Source organism: Perissodus microlepis, chromosome 11 (assembly GCF_051167445.1).
Source record: "Perissodus microlepis isolate ML-2025 ecotype Zambia chromosome 11, ASM5116744v1, whole genome shotgun sequence".
Lineage (NCBI taxonomy): Eukaryota > Metazoa > Chordata > Actinopteri > Cichliformes > Cichlidae > Perissodus > Perissodus microlepis.
The window spans coordinates 189,446-211,207 of record NC_140471.1 but is presented as its reverse complement, the minus strand read 5'-3'; the positions used below and the strand labels follow the sequence as shown (position 1 = coordinate 211,207).

Sequence of the window (21,762 nt, the reverse complement as noted above, 5' to 3'; positions counted from 1 at the left end):
TTCAGCGTTTTCTTGGTTTTAAAGCCTTTAAAATCTAATAATACAATAGTCGACCTTAATCTTACAGAGAATGTGATGATTTTGTGGATAAGTAAAGTCAGTCATATATCCACAAACACAACAAGCTGAAAGTGAGTGAATGCTGCTCGGTTTGCAGTCTTGAATATCACGGCACAAGCAGGATTCACTGCACTGTTAATGTTAGCTATGTTATATTGCTGCCTCTGTTCGGTGGTGTCGAGCCAAATGGACTTTAACGTGTGTTTGAACGAGCTGACGGTTCACTCGTTAAGCTGAAAGAAAGATGCTTTAATCACAGGAGTCACACATGTGTCCACTGTACCATCTGGGAACTCTTCTTGTTGAGCACTCGTAATAACACAAACACTAAATCCTCCTTCTCTGGCGCTGTTGTGTAGCAGTGTATACACCTGAGACTGTCACCTGTCTATCTGTCCTGCTCTCTCTCTCCTTTTCTTTCTCTCTGATTGTGGAATAAAAGTATGAACATGTGTTTATGAGTTACACTTGTGTTTGAATCCTGCAGCTTATCACACATTTGATTTCCATGTGTGACAACTGCACGTGTCCAGAGTGAGGACAGACTGAGGGAGCCACTGCTGCACATCATCTGTGAGGCTTTGCACCCCTGATGATCCACCAGGACAAACTCAGCAGTGTGTGAGGAAGAGGAGGAGGAAGAGCCAGCAGCAGCTGACAGATGGAGAGAATAGACAGACTGTTCCCTGTTGGTGAAGGACTGCTAGAAAAGTTTAAAATAACTAACTGTCTGTCCTGAATCAGTCTTAATAGGTAATGTTCAAATAATGTTATCATTCCAGTGTTTTCAGTGTGGGAGAAAGTACTCACGGCCTTCAAGTTACACACTATGAAAGGCAGCAACAAGTTTAATGTTCAGAAACCTAAAGTATGTATCAGCAGCAGAATGGAGCTAAAAATAAATGTTTGTTTCAGTTCTATGAAGCTTTGAGTATTTTGGATTAGTAGCACTGCTGTGTTTGTTGCATCATATTGCTGTAACTGTTTATATGCTTTATATATTCTGAGGTAAGTTGATCTATAGTGTTACATCATATTCTATAAGGATGTTATGTGTTTGTAGACTTCCTGCCCAGTTTGACCCATTTAGCAGAAGTCAGCCTGTTTAAGGCTCTGATATCTATTCTGTATGACTTAAAGCAGTTATGACATGGTCTGATTTTCTCACCCAATAAAGGAATATTTAATATATCAGTCTACTCTTCATTCTATCAGAAACAGTTATCACAGCTCGTACATTTGCTTTTTATACATATATGTAAGCATTGAGCCAAATTTAGTAATGCCAACATATTAAAAGAACAATATTTGTCTCTACAAACATATACATAATACATATACACTGTCAAAGATACTTGACTTTGAGTGAAGATTTAAGGTGATAGGACATATAAATAGCTGCAACTTGAATCTTTACTGAAGCTCAGTATTTGACACAGAGTTCACTCACATGTGCTGTACCAGTGTACCTGCACATGTAATGTGACAATAAAGGTGATTTGATTTGAGTGTTCAAGTTCACTGCTGTAATAACTTATATTGATTAATATAATAATTATAATATTGGCCATCTCATATTTAGACTGACTTTAGTCTCATGAACAACATTAACTATTTGTTATTTACTAGCTAATCTTATATGACTGTTGAGTACAGATATGTAGCCCAACAATCATGTTTTACAGTCCTGTGGTCTCAGCCTCAGATACTTATCAAATCACACAAAGCTCATGTAGAAACAAACAAACAAACAAAATATGTTCTCCTTCATTTCTGTCAACCACACGTTTCCAGCTAGCATGGTTGCTAGGCAACCTGGGCAGCGCGACGGAGGCTAGACTGTCCCATTTCACAAGCCTCGCACTTCCGGCCTTAGCGGTCTTTGAGTACGCGGCCCTTGAGGACCGTTGAGGCTGCGTAGTTTAAGACTGCAGACCCTGAATTGGGATACAGCCAATGATCTCCAGCCTTGTGCTTGTCAACATTCTCACCTGAGTTAACAAGACGATTACTGAAGTGATCTCAGCAGGTCCTTTGATGACAGCAATGGAATACAGTGGAAAGGTTTTTTGGGGATTAAGTTAATTTTCATGGCAAAGAAGGACTATGCAATTCATCTGATCACTCTTCAGAACATTGTGGAGTATATGCAAAATGCTATTATACAAACTTAAGCAGCAACTTTTCCCATTTCCAATATTTATGTAATTCTCAAAACTTCTGGCCACGACTGTAGATCTCGGCTTAAGACCAAAGGTGCACGCGCATTTGCCTCTGTTGCACCCTACCTCTGGAATAATCTCCCTCAAGCGATTTGCGCATCTGATTCCATTATATCTTTTAAATCTCGATTAAAAACTTATTTTCGGGCTCTAGGAAGCTTTCCCGGCTTCCTAGAGCCCGCATTTGTAAGTGTGTTGTACTTTATTTTTTTGCTCTGATGAATTTTTATAATGGTTTAACCTTCAGCCTTTTGGCTTGTGTATTATTGGTTACTTATGTCTCCCACCTGTCAGTATATTTGTTTTTGTATCTGTTGTTCTTATTTAGTTCTGTGAAGCACTTTGGTATACCTCTGGTTTTTAAATGTGCTATATAAACAAAATTGTATTGTATTGTAACATGAGGATCAGAGTGTTTGCTGAGGAAATACACTCGTCCCTTAATAGTTTGAACATGAAATATTCAAAAACAAATATATGGTCCACTGTTTGTGTGACAGAGACAGAAATCTCTGTGTGCATGTGGAGAAATCTCCTGTTAAATCAGAACATGAACAGGTTTCAGATGGCATTAAAACACATGAAAACAGGGCTGTGCTCACTCAGAGGTCAACCACACTGACACCAAGAGGAGAAAAAAAGCTGTCAGCAAATTCAGGGAGGTGTCCTTTCCAGCTAAACAGACGAGGAATATAAAGATAATGAAGGTCACAGTTTGAATCGGTCTTATTTCGTTAAGTACAGTGGTGTACTGACAGATCCAGGATCAGTCCAAATCATCAGCAGTTTTATCCACGTATGGATTGAAGTGTATTTGTGAAAATGTTGGACAGTTCCTTTATCAGTGTCTAACAGTATGTGTATGAGAGCCATGTAATGTCCATGTGTGCATGCTGACTGCTGCTCTGACCCCCCCTCCTCCTTTCAGGGTGGAGCCTGCTGGAGTCCGATGGTTGAGACCAGGTCTGAGGAAGTGTAAGTGTGTTTTTAATGGGATTCATGAAAACAAAGCAGCACACATTCAACCATCTTCATCATTCTGATGTCAGGAGTCATCATCAAAGTGTCAATCAATGAAGAGATGATGGATCAATAACTGCAGCTGGATTGTGTTTGTTCTCTCCATCAGATTCCTGTCAACTCACAATCGACATAAACACAGTACACACAAACCTCCAAATGTCTGACAACAACAGGAAGGTGACACGTGTGGAGGAGGTTCAGTCATATCCTGATCATCCAGACAGATTTGATGGTTATGAACAGCTGCTGTGTAGAAATGGTCTGACTGGTCGCTGTTACTGGGAGGTCGAGTGGAGTGGAAGAGTTGATATATCAGTGAGTTACAGAAGAATCAGGAGGAAAGGAGACAGTTATGACTGTGTGTTTGGATGGAATGATCAGTCCTGGAGTATGATCTGCTCTGTTAAAGGTCCTCGATCTGTCTGGCACAAAAACAGCGAAACATACATTTCCTCCTCCTCCTCCTCTGTCTCTAACAGAGCAGCAGTGTATGTGGACTGTCCTGCTGGCACTCTGTCCTTCTACAGAGTCTCCTCTGACACTCTGATCCACCTCCACACCTTCAACACCACATTCACTCAAACTCTTTATCCTGGATTTTGGTTTTATCCTGGTTCCTCAGTGTCCCTGTGCTGAGTTGAGTGTAAAGAGTGTCCTCCTGTTAGAGAAACACTCTGACTGTTGAACAGATAGTTCAGTCTGTACATGTCTGTCTCTTCCACTCAGAAACACGTTTTCTGATTCATGGATTCAATCAGTTGATGTTTGAAACTAAATGATTCCTTGTAAACTTCTTCCTCTTCAGTCCTTTAAAGATGGAAGCTCCCATTATTCCAGGATCCACATGTTTTTTTGTCTTTTTCCATTCAAAGCTTCACAGTAAATATCAGCATGTTGTGTTTCTCTGAAGCTCAGTTCACAACCAGCTCCTCTGCATTTTTCAAGTCTGAGCTCATTAAAATGAATGCAAATGTTTGATTTCTGTTTCTTAATGGGATTTTTTCATCATGGCTAAATAAGTGGACATCCAATAGTACTCAGTGTATCAAATATGAAAGACATTCAGCATCTCTCATGTTCTGTTCTGTTCTATAAAAACAGCTGCTTTTAAAAACTGATCCAATCAAAGAAACATGAACTTCCATATTGATCAGATCAATACGTACAGCTCTGATGTCACTAATAACTCCTTAAACTCTTCATTGATGGTGATTTGTGGCCCTCTGCTGGTGAGAAGATAAACTACACAATGTCAGTTTAATGAGCAAAGATGACATGAAATGTTTTCAATTCTACTTTTTCTAAATGTTCAGGGTCCTGCTCCAAGAAACAGCTTCAATAAACTCTGACTTTCAAAATAAAATCAGTTGATTTGACTAAGTTTTTTAAAAAGCTATTATTTTGAAGGCATCAGTGGGCAAGAGATGAAAACCCCGGCGGAAGGGGCTACATGAATAGGATGAGGGACCTATGGATTCTTCGATACCCAATATCCACAATGACGGCGAAACAACTAGTAGCTCAGTGTTCCAACATTCGAAAGAAGGGACTGCTCTCACAGCTAGAGATTGACGAGGTATTGCGATAGGAGAAGGATCGTTGAGTGCGAGAGGAACTGACCTGAAAAATAGGATCATGGCCAAGCTTGAAACCTGGATCCCCCGTAGCCGGTTACCAAGATTATGTGAAGTACCCTCAGAAGGTCTGCTAGATGATGTTAATGCAGCACTAGATGATGTTAATGCAGCACTACGGACAATACCTACAACCACGATTACCGACACTAACAAGCTGATCTACAATACGGCAGCAGTGATCAGTGAGATGCTTGGCTACAAGCTACAAGCTAGAGGGCAAGATCAAAGTAGCACGGAGGGAGGTTAGCCAACTAACGGAGTTGCAGAAAGGTGTGACAAAGAAGGTGCATAAGAAATACAGCAAACTGTCCATACCTGAGGCCTTGGAAACTGCCAAGCAAAGACTCACAGCCTTGGCTAGCCGCTTGAGTAGGTACACAAGAGAGATAGAAGGCAGGAGAATAAACCAGCTGTTCTCCACAGAACCAGCAAAGGTGTACTCTCAGTGGCAAGGGAACAATAATAAGAGAACAGCACCACCAAGGCTGGAGACGGAGCAATACTGAAAGAGCATATGGGAGAAGAACGCAACCCTTAACAGTGGTTAGTGGATCTGAGGGCAGACCATAGCGACCTCCCTGAACAGGGTCCAGTAACCATCACAGTGGCAGACATCCAAGAAAGGGTCTCCAGTATGAAGAGTTGGACAGCACCAGGGCCCGACATGGTTCACGCCTACTGGCTAAAGAAGCTGACTGCACTCCACGAGCATCTGGCAGCACAAATGAACCAGCTGCTAGTTAACGAGAGACACCCGGAATGGCTAACCGAAGGTCGGACGGTCCTGATCCCCAAGGACCCCAAGAAGGGACCGGTCCCCTCCAACTACCGACCAATAACCTGCCTCAGTACTACATGGAAGCTCCTGTCAGGCATCATATCGGCTAAGATGAACAGGCACATGGGTCAATACATGAGCGGGACACAGAAAGGAATTGGCAAGAATACCAGAGGCACAAAACACCAGCTACTGGTAGACAGAACAGTCAGCCGAGACTGCAAGACCAGACTGACCAACCTGTGCACTGCCTGGATTGATTACAAGAAGGCCTATGACTCAATGCCCCACAGCTGGATACTGGAATGCCTAGAATTGTACAAGTTCAATGGGACCCTAAGAGCCTTCATCAGGAACTCAGTGGGGATGTGGCGTACAACACTAGAGGCCAACTCCAAGCCCATAGCACAAGTCACCATCAAGTGCGGGATCTACCAAGGAGATGCTCTGTCCCCACTGCTGTTCTGCATAGCCCTGAACCCCCTCAGTGAGATCATTAACAAGACTGGCTACGGATACCAACTACGGAACGGAGCAGTTGTCAGCCACCTCCTGTACATGGATGACATCAAGCTGTATGCCAAGAGTGAACGAGACATTGATTCACTGATCCACACTACCAGGCTATACAGCAATGACATTGGAATGTCGTTCGGACTGGAGAAGTGTAGTCGGATGGTAATAAAGAGAGGGAAGGTAGTCAGAACTGAGGGGATTGAACTACCAGAAGGCAACATTGCAGACATAGAGGACAGTTACAAGTACCTGGGGATCCCGCAGGCGAATGGGAACCATGAAGAGGCCGCTAGAAAAGCTGCAACCACCAAGTACCTGCAGAGGGTCAGGCAAGTCCTGAGGAGTCAGCTGAACGGTAAGAACAAGATCCGGGCCATCAACACCTACGCCCTGCCCGTGATCAGGTACCCTGCTGGGGTAATAGGCTGGCCAAAGGAGGAGATAGAAGCCACTGACATAAAGACAAGAAAGCTCCGTACCATGCATGGAGGGTTTCACCCCAAGTCCAGCACCCTGAGGCTGTACGCTAAGCGGAAGGAAGGGGGCCGGGGACTGGTGAGTGTCAGCACCACAGTCCAGGATGAGACAACGAACATCCAAGGATACATTGGGAAGATGGCCCCAACTGACCGAGTGCTCAGTGAATACCTCAGGCAGCAGAAACCCAAGAAAGAGGAGGGAGACGAGGAACCAGCATGGAAGGAAAGGCCCCTGCACAGTATGTACCACCGGCAGATAGAGGAGGTGGCTGATGTCCAGAAATCCTACCAGTGGCTGGACAAAGCTGGATTGAAAGACAGCACAGAGGCACTAATCATGGCAGCACAAGAACAAGCTCTGAGTACAAGATCCATAGAGGCTGGGGTCTATCACACCAGGCAAGACCCCAGGTGCAGGCTGTGTAAAGATGCCCCAGAGACAATCCAGCACATAACAGCAGGGTGCAAGATGCTAGCAGGCAAGGCATACATGGAATGCCATAACCAAGTGGCCGGCATAGTGTACAGGAACATCTGTGCCGAGTATAACCTGGAAGTCCCAAGGTCAAAATGGGAGATGCCCCCAAGGGTGGTGGAGAATGACCGAGCTAAGATCCTGTGGGACTTCCAGATACAGACGGGCAAAATGGTGGTGGCTAACCAACCGGACATAGTGGTGGTAGACAAACAGAAGAAGACGGCCGTAGTGATCGATGTAGCGGTTCCGAATGACAGCAATATCAGGAAGAAGGAACACGAGAAGCTGGAGAAATACCAAGGGCTCAGAGAAGAGCTCGAGAGGATGTGGAGGGTGAAGGTAACGGTGGTCCCCGTGGTAATCGGAGCACTAGGTGCGGTGACTCCCAGGCTAGGCGAGTGGCTCCAGCAGATCCCGGGAATAACATCGGAGATCTCTGTCCAGAAGAGCGCAGTCCTGGGAACAGCTAAGATACTGCGCAGGACCCTCAAGCTCCCAGGCCTCTGGTAGAGGACCTGAGCTTGAAGGATAAACCGCCCGCAGGGGCGTGCTGGGTGTTATATATATTAATATATATATATATATATATAATATACAATGTCGGACTCTGTAGTTTTCTCTGGTCCCCTCCCCAATCAGACCAGGAGTGACATGTTTAGCCGCATGTTCTCCTTAAATTGCTGGCTGTCTGAGTGGTGTCCCAGAAACGATGTGGGCTTCATAGATAATTGGCAAACCTTCTGGAGGAAACCTGGTCTTGTTAGGAGAGACGGCATCCATCCCACTTTGGATGGAGCAGCTCTCATTTCTAGAAATATGGACAAATTTATTAAACCCCCCAAAATATGACTATCCAGAGTTGGGACCAGGAAGCAGAGTTGCAGTCTTACACGCCTCTCTGCAGCTTCTCTCCTCCTGCTACCCCCCCAAAAAACCATCTCCATAGAGACTGTGTCAGCTTCCAAAAAGACAAAAAACAAACTAAAAACCAGCAACAAACAACTTAAACATAAACAATCAAAAAGAAAGAACAATACAGTATCCACATCTGAACCAAAGAGTAAAACAGTGAAATGTGGATTATTAAATATTAGGTCTCTCTCCTCCAAGTCTCTGTTAGTACATGACTTAATAATTGATCAACAAATTGATTTACTCTGCCTTACAGAAACCTGGTTGCAGCAGGATGATTATGTTAGTTTAAATGAATCAACACCCCCGAGTCATTCTAACTACCAGAAACCTCGAAGCACAGGCCGAGGGGGCGGTGTGGCAGCAATTTTTCACACCAGCCTATTAATTAATGAAAGACCAAGACAGACTTTTAATTCATTTGAAAGCCTGATGCTTAACATTGTCCACCCCAGCTGTGAAACTCAGAAACCAGTCTTACTTGTTATCATCTATCGTCCACCTGGGCCTTACACAGAGTTTCTGTCTGATTTCTCAGACTTTATATCTAATTTAGTTCTGAGCTCAAATAAAATAATTATTGTGGGTGATTTTAACATCCATGTAGATGCTAAAAATGACAGCCTCAACATGGCATTTAGTCTGTTATTAGACTCAATTGGCTTCTCTCAAAATGTAAAAGAACCCACCCACCACTTTAATCACACTCTAGATCTTGTTTTAACATATGGCATAGAAACTGAACATTTAACAGTGTTTCCTGAAAACCCTCTCCTGTCTGATCATTTCCTGATAACATTTACATTTACAATAATTGATTACACAGCGGTGGAGAGTAGATTTTATCAAAGTAGATGTCTTTCTGAAAGCGCTGTAACTAAGTTTAAGAATATAATCCACCCACTGTTATCATCTTCAATGCCCTGTACCAACACAGAGCAGAGCAGCTATCTGAACGCTACCCCAACAGAGGTTGATTATCTTGTTAATAATTTCACCTCCTCACTACGTACGACTCTGGATACTGTAGCTCCAGTGAAAACTAAGGTCTCTAATCAGAAGTACCTGACTCCGTGGTATAATTCTCAAACACGTACCCTAAAGCAGATGACTCGTAATCTGGAGAGGAAATGGCGTGTCACAAATTTAGAGGATCATCATTTAGCCTGGAGAAATAGTTTGCTGCTTTATAAGAAAGCCCTCCGCAAAGCCAGAACATCTTACTATTCATCACTGATTGAAGAAAATAAGAACAACCCCAGGTTTCTCTTCAGCACTGTAGCCAGGCTGACAAACAGTCAGAGCTCTGTTGAGCCAACCATCCCTTTAACGTTAACTAGTAATGACTTCATGAACTTCTTCACAAATAAAATTTTTATCAATAGAGAAAAAATTACCAGTAATCATCCCACAGATGTAATATTATCTACAGCTACTCTTAGTACCATTGATGTTAAGTTAGACTCTTTTTCTCCAATTGATCTTTCTGAGTTAACTTCAATAATTACTTCCTCCAAACCATCAACGTGTCTTTTAGACCCCATTCCTACAAAACTGCTCAAAGAAGTCCTGCCATTGATTAATTCTTCGATCTTAAATATGATCAACCTATCTCTAATGGTCGGCTATGTACCACAGGCCTTCAAGCTGGCTGTGGTTAAACCTTTACTCAAAAAGCCATTTCTAGACCCAGCAGTCTTAGCTAATTATAGGCCAATCTCCAACCTTCCTTTCATATCAAAAATCCTTGAAAGAGTAGTTGTCAAACAGCTAACAGATCATCTGCAGAGGAATGGTTTATTTGAAGAGTTTCAGTCAGGTTTCAGAGCTCATCACAGCACAGAAACAGCTTTAGTGAAGGTTACAAATGATCTTCTTATGGCCTCTGACAGTGGACTCATCTCTGTGCTTGTCCTGCTAGACCTCAGTGCAGCGTTCGATACTGTCGACCATAATATCCTATTAGAGCGATTAGAACATGCTGTAGGTATTACAGGTACTGCACTGCAGTGGTTTGTATCATATCTATCTAATAGACTCCAATTTGTGCATGTAAATGGAGAGTCCTCTTCACACACTGAGGTTAATTATGGAGTTCCACAGGGTTCAGTGCTAGGACCAATTCTGTTTACATTATACATGCTTCCCTTAGGCAGCATCATTAGAAGACATAGCATACATTTTCACTGCTATGCAGATGACACCTAGCTCTATCTGTCCATGAAGCCAGATAACACACACCAATTAGTTAAACTGCAGGAATGTCTTAAAGACATAAAGACCTGGATGGCCGCTAACTTTCTGCTTCTTAATTCAGATAAAACTGAGGTTATTGTACTCGGCCCCGAAAATCTTAGAAATATGGTATCTAACCAGATTCATACTCTGGATGGCATTACCTTGGCCTCCAGTAACGCTGTGAGGAACCTTGGAGTCATTTTTGACCAGGACATGTCCTTCAACGCACATATTAAACAAATATGTAAGACTGCTTTCTTCCATTTGCGCAACATCTCTAAAATTAGAAATATCCTGTCTCAGAGTGACGCTGAAAAACTAGTTCATGCATTTATTACTTCCAGGCTGGACTACTGTAATTCATTATTATCAGGATGTCCAAAAAACTCACTGAAAAGCCTTCAGCTAATCCAAAATGCTGCAGCAAGAGTACTGACAGGGACTAGAAGGAGAGAGCATATTTCTCCTGTTTTGGCTTCCCTTCATTGGCTTCCTGTTAAATCCAGAATTGAATTCAAAATCCTGCTCCTCACATACGAGGTCTTAAATAATCAGGCCCCATCTTATCTTAATGACCTTGTAGTACCATATCACCCTATTAGAGCACTTCGCTCTCGCTCTGCAGGCCTACTTGTTGTTCCTAGAGTATTTAAAAGTAGAATGGGAGGCAGAGCCTTCAGTTTTCAGGCCCCTCTTCTGTGGAACCAGCTTCCAGTTTGGATTCGGGAGACAGACACAATCTCTACTTTTAAGATTAGGCTTAAAACTTTCCTTTTTGCTAAAGCATATAGTTAGGGCTGGACCAGGTGACCCTGAATCCTCCCTTAGTTATGCTGCAATAGACGTAGGCTGCCGGGGGATTCCCATGATGCATTGAGTTTTTCCTTTCCAGTCACCTTTCTCACTCACTATGTATTAATAGACCTCTCTGCATTGAATCATATCTGTTATTAACCTCTGTCTCTCTTCCACAGCATGTCTTTTATCCTGTCTTCCTTCTCTCACCCCAACCGGTCGCAGCAGATGGCCGCCCCTCCCTGAGCCTGGTTCTGCCGGAGGTTTCTTCCTGTTAAAAGGGAGTTTTTCCTTCCCACTGTCGCCAAAGTGCTTGCTCATAGGGGGTCATATGATTGTTGGGTTTTTCTCTGTATCTATGAAGCGCCTTGAGGCGACTTTTGTTGTGATTTGGCGCTATATAAATAAAATTGAATTGAATTGAATTGAATATATATATATATATATATATATATATATATATATATATATGTATATATATTAGGGGTGCAACGATACACAAAATTCACGGTTCGGTTCGATACTTTGGTGTCACAGTTCGATATTTTTTCGATACAAAAAAAATGTTCATGCCTTTTTAATTTGTCATTTATTAAAATTATAAAAATATATTTTAACTCAAAAGTACAGTTTTTAAATTTAATGTTGCTGAAACAACAAAGTAATAAAAAAACTAAATCTATCTGATCGAGAAATCACTCATCTTTGGAAAAGAGAGTTTATTACAGAGAAATGGGTCTTTTCAAAATAAAAGATATACTATACGCTTCTTCTGGGCTATATTCTCAGCAGCATATTAAACATATCAGGTCCCCATAAGGAGAATCATGTGCTAACGGCTGTCTAAATGACTTGGGTAAAGTTTGTAGCATTCGTGCTTGTTATTTTTGTCTGCTTCCACTTGTCTTTGCACTAGGATGATGTCGGCGTAAATGTGCAGTCATATTCATTGTGTTCCCACTAGTGCTGTCAGCTTTAATCTGAAATGACGTTAACGCCACAACACGGCAAATCTCCGTTAACGAGCTACCGCGGATCGCCCTGTGCGTGGAGCTGGACGGCGTCAACACGTTAACGAGCTAACTGCGCCAATGCAGTAGTTCCCACCAATGTAATTGAGCATTACAGTGGCACATCCGACATACTGTTTTACTTTTGTCCATGACGCGCTTACCTTCAGGGTCATACGTCACATGAAAACCAAAATAGTTCCAAACGCTAGATCTGAATGAGGGTGGGGGAGGTTCAATTTGCCATGTTGCAAGGAGAGCTTAACTTCTGTCTCGCTAGCTTGCCCTGCGCTCAGTGAATCTGCGTTCGACTACTCCGCCTAGGCTGCACTGTCGAGCGCAGATCCACTGAGCGCTCAACACAGACAGCATCGTCAGAAGGAAAGTTGATAAAATAAATTAAAAATTTTGTATTGTTCGATACATATGCGTACCCAACCGAAAGTACTGTATCGAACGGTTCAATATCGATATGAGTATCGTTTCACCCCTAATATATATATATATATATGTATGTATATGTTTGTGTGTGTGTGTGTTTCTTTTAGAATGTTTAAGTATGTAATGAGAATAAAATTGTAAAATGAATATTCCTTGCTTGATTGATATGGTATATGTATGTTTTAGACATCAAATAAAGATTTCTTTCAGCTGTTACATGTGAATGTGTTTTCTTAGAAATATATGAAGAGTTAAATTTATATATTTTTCGATGAATTTAAATAAGTTTAAATTGTATATATAAATTGTATTTTGAAATATATTTTGAAATATATTTCAAAATACATTTCAAAATATATAAATATATTTTAAAATGTATTTTAGCCCATATATTTTTTGGCCATTTTTTTTATATTTTGAAATATATTTCAAAATATATTTTAAAATATATTTTTTTACCGTATGATTAGCCAGTGTATTTAAACCCTCAGTTTCTCTCTGCTTAGCGTCATTGTTGATGTTAATGTGCTCGACTCTGTACGTGTGTTCGCTTCACTCATTTCAGCTCAGCCAGTCATCCTGTGTTCGTGATAATAAACACCAGGCTTCACCTGCCTGTGAGTCCTTTCCTCACCCACACGGCAACCACTGACATGATGGGACCACCTACTTTGGGAACTGTTCCCAGTCGGGCTTGCAAAGCGGAAGCTCTGCTTGGAAGTGTTTCCAGAACCTGGAGGCCAACAGGAGCTGATTCAAAGTTGCACAGAGCCCATTTACATGCAGCCTAAGTTATGTTTGTTTTGTTAGAATTGTCACATGTCCCCACATCACATGCAGCCAATCATAAAGTTACTCAAAATAGAGCCTCAAGGATTTTACATTTGCACCATTTCATTGTTGAGATAGTTAAACTGAGTTATTAGGATACAATCCTTTTCAAAATAGCCAAACAAACATGCCATAAAAACAGGCATGTATCTGACTGTGTCTGCTAAGTTACTAGTTAGAACTCACCCAGCTTTTTCATTGGCTGTCCTCTTACATGTGACCTTGGCTACATTTTTGCTGAGTCAGATTTTCTATCAGATGTATCCACCCTGAGGTCAGGGGTCAGCTCTGTCTCACACTCAGTACAAACCACCAGCATCACTCAGTCTGCAAGTGTCACATTAGTCGACTAGTAGTGGCGGTTGTGCCGATGCAGTGGATTTACCACATGTGAACTTACTGCAGTATTTTGACACAGATGTGCATTGAGATCTATCCAACTGAGCCTGTCTTGGATCAGCACAACCACCACGAGCAGCCCTCTAACATCACACCTCAGCCTGTGGAATAGTCACCTGTTAACCTGAGCTGGAGATAAACTGAGCCTGTCAGCCACTGATCACTAAACTGTTGTCCTACAGACAACTCTGCAAACACATCTTTACATCCTGTCACACATCATTTGCACCTTTGGATGAACTTTAGCAAAGGTCACGTATTAAAAAACAAAAACAGCCGATTAAAAAAGCCTGGCTGAGTGATAACACAGACAGATTTCAATATGTACACAAGGATCTCCACACAGAGCTAAATGGATTTGTATGGACTGAAATACACACACACAAAACAGTTTTAGTGCAATAACAGCTCCACAAGGTAACTCCCAGCAACACACCCACTGTGTTTAAGGTGGACTGGATGAAGAGTTGTCAGTAAGAACAGACAAACAGATGAAGGTGAACGAATGCTCAAACATGTGAGATAAAGGCTCTGTACTTGTGCTGGTAGATGTCTGGGTCTGGCTGATGTGGTTCTGATGTCCAGGTCGTCCCATAGACAGCCATGCAGCACCGCGTACCTCATCACTCCAATCCGGTTTTTAATCTACGAGGAAACCAAGAAGGCTCACTGCTCTGTGCAAGCAAATATGTTTTTGAAAGGTGTCGTGATTTCCTCAAACTACCAGTCTTTTACATCTTGTACAAGCACATCATACATTATCAGGAAATAATGCTTTTTTTCTTCTTTGAAAGCTGTGATGCTGCTTGGAGACATAATTACAAAAGTAACGTGTTCAGCAGCAGCAGCTCAGAGCTGGAAGTACAAGTATGGCAACATGTGGCCAGAGTGGTGACAGAGTTGAACACTAACCTCTGTTATGGTGGATAAATAATGCAGCTGCATTATTAAGGCTCCTCATGGCTGTACAATGCATGCATCAGCAAAGGACAATAATCCCAACTAGGAGTAGAGCCGAACCCGAATACGGTATTCAGAAAGGCACAAATATCATGTTTTTTATGAATACTTATTTCGAACAAATACTTTAAAAAATATTTGTATTCAGGAACAAGAAAAACTTTATATCAAAAAGCTGAGTTTCCTTATGAGACCTCAGAGCATGAGTGGATGAGTGGCTGACACAGTCTGCTGCACACAGCAACAGAGAGGCTGAGTATGGAAGCCCGTTTCAGCCACTAAAAAAAAAAAAAAAAAGATCCATAACTCGAAATTTCGAGTTATTTTCTCAAAATTCGGACTTATTAACTCGAAATTTTGAGAAAAATAACTCGAAATTTCGAGTTATTAACTCAAAATTTTGAGAAAATAACTCGAAATTTCGAGTTAGCGCTGCCAATAAGAAATCTACGTGGCTGATGTCATTTCCTTGTTACCCGGAAGGATATGGCGCAAAGGGGTGCGCACTCAAAACTGGATCGTGTCGTGAGCTACTGTATAACAACAAATGGTGCCAGGTTCTTCAGTTTTGAATGCCTTCCTACAAATGATAACTGGATAAAAGGTATACAAAAACAGTGTGACAGCGATTGTTACATACAAAGTTGAATATAATGCAACGTGAGGGTTAACCAAAGGTACATAAGGTTTCTGTTACACGCTAATGACACCTGTTACGTCTGATGAAACAGACGTTTTGCTGAAAGCATGCGTAATAAGTGTACAGCACTGTATAAAACAAAATCACAAATCACCCAAAACAGGGAATATGACTGACAACTATATAAATAAGGAACAAAACCAATAAAACTGTAACCAGACAACTGAGAAAATGTGGGATTGACTGTATTGTGATGCTGATTGTAGTTGCAGTGCAAATGGACACTTAAAAATGCAGTTCCCACTTCTCCACCATAGTCAGAGCTCATAATGTAGGTAGGCACAGATACTTTGATGATAATATGGTGGCTTTATTTTAATTTTGTAATTTTAATTTACATCCTTCCTTACAGCATGGGAGACTTGACTGAATTCTTGAAACAAAGAGAAGTCTCTCAGGAAATTATACAGACCTTGGAGAATGAGAAGGTACTTAATTCCAACAAGATACTGGTTGAAATGCAACTTTTCCTCATTGTTCTTAAGTTAAAAATAGGATTGTATTTTCAAGGCTGGTTGTTTCAATAAATTAAATTATTTTTCCATCTTTAGATTGATGTCAGTGTCATAAGTCTAATGACAGATGAGGAGCTGAAGACTTATTTGCCATCATACGGTGATCGTCTAGCAGTATTTGGATTTTGCAGACGGAGGGGCAGCAGCCGCAAGTCAGCGCTTTTTGAACGGCTGAAATCCAAACTGTCCAAAAGAAAATTATCTGAAGAGGATGGCAGTAGCACACGGCAAGAAGAACATTCCCAAACAACCCATAAAAGAAATGCTCTGAAGAGAAATAGAAAAAAAGAAATAGGATGGATGCATTATGATGAAGACAGAATCAGAATCAGAATCAGAAAGGGTTTTATTGCCAAATGTTGAGCAGGTTTACAACATTAGGAAATTGCTGCGGTGCTTCAGTGCAAACATACTGTCATAAATTACGCTTAAATAGACATGAAAATAAAAATATGAATAAGAATTAAAAGTGCTAAGTAGATAGATATATACATGATATATACATGAGTGCAGGTGGTGATCAGTGCCAAACATGGAATGATGCAGTGAACAGACACTGAGGTTTTCAAGCAGGTTAGAGCTAGACGAGGAGGAGGAACAAGAAAAATAGACATTTGCAAGGATGCCAAGAAAAGGGACATATTACAGGTTGCAACAGGCCTGTTCTTTCCAGATGGAGGAAACATTAACAGATTTTGACTGTGATCTGAAGGATTATCAAGAGATGATAGTCGATGATGCATTGACAGTAGGAGAACTTTATCATGTCACAAAACTAAATATCCTCAGGTTCTACCTCACCACAAAGAAAAAACAAAATGACAGCCTTCAGAGCTCCAACCCAGGTTTGCATCCATCTTCAGAAATTGAAGCGAGTCCTCAAAACCAAACCTCTTCTTTTACTGTCACTACAGTCCAAACATCTGCTCCATTTGAAACAATCAGCCATGATGTGACATACATTGAAGACACTTCAAACAATAACCTTCCACAAACTTCCACGCAGTCTCTAAGTGCTAACACTTCTCACAGCAGTGACATTATTTTTGTTGGCCCCTTTTCTGACAGTGAGCCAATAAATTTGGATGACACCCTGATTTTTTCTCCACAACCTGGTCCATCCAGTGAGAGAGTGAGGAGAGTAGTGGTGGTCCACAGAGGGCAGGTAATGTCAGAGCTCATTTCACATTTTAGTGATAAGGACCTTGAAGATGTCGACATCAAAATCCAGGTCTTACTGCCTGATGGAACACCTGAAATGGCCCATGACGATGGGGGAGTTGTGAGAGACTGTCTTTCAGAATTCTGGAAAGAATTCTATGACCAGTGCACCACTGGAAACGTTTACAAAGTGCCCTTCTTAAGGCATGATTTTGGGCAACCGGAGTGGGAGAGTGTGGGCAGAATCATTGCATTTGGATGGGTTAGAGAGAAATATCTGCCTGTGAAAATTGCACGTGCCATTCTGGAACAAGTGCCTTTGGATATGTAAAGAGTGATATTGTGGAGAATTTCCTTAAGTTCATGCCTGACTCTGAGCGTACAGTGTTAGAGGCGTGGCGATCAGACTTTTTCATACATAGACTTTTTCAAAACTGCATAGCCGATGGGGTAGTTATTTAAAATATATTTTCCTATATTTCTGTTTTCATGTTCGAGCCTAATGTATTTGCTTCATAGTGGTTTTAGACCACACGTTCTTATTCTTTAATTGTAGGATATTGTTATCAGATCTTGCCATATTATCCTCAATCTCTTTTTATTGTCCTATTCTGTTTGTATTTTTAATAATAATTGAATTTTTGCACAACATATTGCATATTTTTGTTGAGTGTATTGTCGTACTTTTTCCAAGTCTTGTGCTTGCAATTAGCTTTTTATAAGAATACTTTAAGGTTTTTTGTGTTACTGTAAATACAGTACAGTTATTTTGTTTTAAGATAAGATGATGGCAAAAGAACTGTGTTTTATAATAAAGTGTTCAGTGAGACAAATTACATCTTTCATTTTGGTAATTTCTGGGTTTTTATTATTCTGAGGCGCAATCCGAAAAGAAAAAACATAGGTCCATAAATCTCACTCAGTTAGGTTATCCATATGCTAAAAAATATATAATTATACTGCCCATAATCAGGAAAACAGTGAGTATATATAAAAGGTCCCAGCAGTGAAAAAATGACAGTGAAAAAAAAATTACTGCTACATAACCAGATATTTCAAAACATCAATAATTACTCAAATAAAAAGAAAGATGAAAAAGCATATTTACAAAAAGTTGAAATCATAATTCCAAGGTGACATGCGTTGCATATCCTCCAAATAGCAGGTCTAACAGACATTATGTGTACATATGTTTTAATAATAAGGCTTTTAAAACAAAAAATTGGTTTGTTAATTGAAATAAACCATCCAAAACAACCCCTCCAAAAATTAAATACAATTTTTATAGCCTTTTTCACTTGGCCCTGTTTGTGAAATACATTTTCAGGCCCCCAACCCATGTATGTGTGCCCCAAAAACGACAACCATCCATAAATTAATAACTCATAAAAGTTTACAGTTTAAATATGAAAATACAGCATTAAAAAAAGTGTATTTTGGGGTGATATTTGTTGCAGACAGCAAATGTAGCAAAATTAAAACCAAACAAAGGGGAAAAAAGGCCTAAATATCCCTAGATGTCCCTGAAGGACAAGGGTCAAAGAATGTGTTTTTGCCACCTCAATCAAATGCATAACGATGTCTAACCTTTAAGGCAAAAGCTCCAACTCAGTAAGCATCAACTGCCTTAGCTTTATTTACAGATCCACTGTATGAAACACATCATCTCAAAACTCCAGGTTATGTTCTGACATGAGTTCTACACAGAGATGAAAGACATCCTCTTCACATGGAAAGTCTTTGAACACGCATTCTTCTAGGCAGGCTTCAACTTTGTCCATATTGACATGTTTGAGACAGTCCCTCACGCCATAAATGTCTGGGAGGGCATACATAAAAGATGGTCGGCCATGAGGACTTCGGGAGTTGTGGACTGGGCGCATTCTGTGGTCATTCCAGGCCAAAGCAACTTCATTTAATTCTTCCTAGATGAAAACAAAATGCACAAAAGAAACATTTTCAGGCATACAATATGAAAATGTTAATGTACAAAAGCACAACTAACTTCTACATTGATTTTCTTAGCTTACACACCATTAATGTAGCTTTGAGCTACATTAATGATATCTATCTGTATATATACACATACCTATATACATATATATACACACACACTAGGGATGGGTATTGATAAGATTTTCACGATTCCGATTCCATTTTCGATTCTGTTTAACGATTCGATTCTTTATCGATTCTCTTATCGATTCTCTTATCGATTCTTTTTAAAAAAGGAGAACACTAAGGTCGATTAGCTTAGAACTTTGTTTTATATCTTCTCTTTGAACAAGATAGAAATTTAGGAGTAACATGGCCTTACAAACCCAACAGTGAGATCTTAAGAGATCCACAGCCTACGGCTCTTCAATGGGGTGTCACAGGGTCCCCAGGAAAAAAAAAATGTAAATGTAAAATAATAAAATAAATATTCTTCTGTAGCAGTAACAAAGTATAACATAAATTATTCAGTAGCAATTACACAAGAATATTCAGTAATGTCCCTGCCTACAATTAAACACATTCACTTACCGAAAATCATCTGCTGTGGCAAATGGGTTCAAGCCTTTGAACACAAACTTAGTCACTGCTCGGTGACATTCGTCTATCCTGGCCTGAAAGGAGACGCTACCGGTAGACTGCAGCGAGAACTGCCAGCATCTGAGCCAAACTCTGTCTGTCTGTCTCATCACGGTCACCTAAATGCACAGTAATGGCAGGTTTTGTAAAAAGGCAGATCGCGCTAACATAATATGCACTGTTAGTTGCTTATTTACCTGCCGCATTAATGGGAGAGGACGTGCAAACGTTACCGCTGCTGCTGGGTTGAGATTCACGAGTCCAGAGCGGAATTAAAAACACGACATTCATTTAAGGTCATCACGTGTTTTGTGAGCAAATGCTTTTGCATATTCGTAGTGTTTCCTCCCTTAAATGAAATATCTACTTTGCAAGTATTGCAAGTTGCCCTGTTGTCATCCATTCTCGTAAAGTATAACCAAACTTTTGAGCATTTAAGCCGCTTAGGCGCCGTATTTCCTGCCAGGTAAATGACGTTCCGCAACGTGGTGACGTCATTCGGGGCGACTGGAATCGATAAGGGAATCGTTTGCAAAAATGGCAAACAATTCCAAGGAATTGAAACAGTGGGAACCGGTTCTCAACAAGAACCGGTTTTCGATACCCATCCCTAACACACACACATATATATATATATATATCATGGACAGACAGATACTTATTTACTTAGTTTTGACCCACCAAAAATGCTAACCAAGTACAGAGAGAGGCCTAAACACATATAAATAAACACACATATAAATAATCAATGTGTTATAATGTATAATTGTGTTCCTTGATATATAAGTGGAATTTTTTTTTTTAACAAAACAGTTTTTTTAAAAAGCACTACTTTTCACGTGTACTTTAATATATCTGATGTTTCTATAATATGCAAAGGCCGTGTGAGTTGTTACAAATTAAACAGTTACAATACATGTCGTTTACACAATCACCTATGTAAACTCACCTGTATAATGTGAAGAAAACAGAACTGGACCAATGATTTGTCCAAGAAAGACTCTGAGAAGTGGCCATCCTCTCTTAGTTTGTCAAATAGTTCAATCCAATACTGGATACACTGGCTTCGTAAGATTAGCCACCATCTTTCAATGCGTTGATTTCCTGTACTTGCTCCAAATATGACGTGCTCTCTTTCTGGTTCATTGTCTGTAAAGTGCAAAAATCGTTGCATGTGAGCCACATGGACGTTTTCTGTTCCTAGATCTAATCTCACTCGATCAGGGCAACCACCTTGTTGAATCACGGCATCCATGAAGTAGCCAGCAATTACTCTCGGGTCATTATTTGTCTTGTAAGCGTCTAGCCATATTACACTCCTTGAAAAGCCGTCAATGCATCCACTGATTGCAATCCCAAATGGCTTCAGCTTATCGTAGCCGTCGATATGCCACACATAGTTGGGGCCTCTGCTATGATATACTCGCCTCCGCAGTCGTCTACGTGACCTCAAATCCACACCTTCTCCGTCGAATAAATGGAGCAGAAGACAAACGGTTTCTCTGTCAGTAACAATGCCATTCATCCAACACTTCTGGCGCATCCAACGATACCCATGACACTGTCCTGAGGTTGCCAATTGTGCTTGTATAAAAGCTGCCACCTCTCCCACCTCTGTTTTGTTCTTTCTGCGCCAAAGTTGGTTGTTGTGTAAAATCCTTTCAACTGTACGGAGGCTGATAGTAATGCCATGTGATTCAGCTAATAACGCAAGAATCTCCTCATTTGTGAAGCCACGCTTAAAATACTCAGCAATTTGTGAATTCATGATCCGTATCTGTAATACTGTTAGCATTTCTGTAGCATTTGTAGCTGAGGGCTTCAGCTTCCGGGTAACACGGAAATTACGTCATTCACATAGATTACTGATTGGCAGAGCTAACTCGAAATTTTGAGTTATTTTCTCAAAATTTCTAGTTATTTTTCTCATAATTTCGAGTTATTAAGTCGAAATTTCGAGTTGCTAAGTTGAAATTTCGAGTTGCTAAGTTGAAATTTCGAGAAAATAAGTTGAAATTTCGAGAAAATACGTC

At 40.7% G+C, this 21,762-nt stretch overlaps 2 protein-coding genes and 2 pseudogenes across 3 annotated transcripts in view; 2 read left to right on the top strand and 2 right to left on the bottom strand.

The window, feature by feature from the left end:
• LOC146376996 (protein NLRC3-like) overlaps window positions 1–4,648 on the top strand; it is a 52,005-nt gene extending 47,357 nt beyond the window's left edge. The window contains exons 10-11 of the mRNA XM_084944987.1: window positions 3,211–3,257; window positions 3,412–4,648. Of these exons, the coding sequence (XP_084801113.1) occupies window positions 3,211–3,257; window positions 3,412–3,941 (577 nt within the window). The 3' untranslated portion in view covers window positions 3,942–4,648. The remainder of the gene's footprint in view (window positions 1–3,210; window positions 3,258–3,411) is intronic.
• Window positions 1–21,762, bottom strand: part of LOC146376991 (protein NLRC3-like) — a 414,853-nt gene that overhangs the window by 227,156 nt on the left and 165,935 nt on the right. The window lies entirely within an intron of this gene.
• On the top strand, window positions 15,156–18,309 carry LOC146376995 (uncharacterized; annotated as a pseudogene). The gene is made up of 3 exons (XR_014801736.1): window positions 15,156–15,907; window positions 16,031–16,314; window positions 16,552–18,309. The product of XR_014801736.1 is annotated as an uncharacterized LOC146376995 (transcript).
• LOC146376994 (uncharacterized) lies at window positions 18,745–20,984 on the bottom strand (annotated as a pseudogene).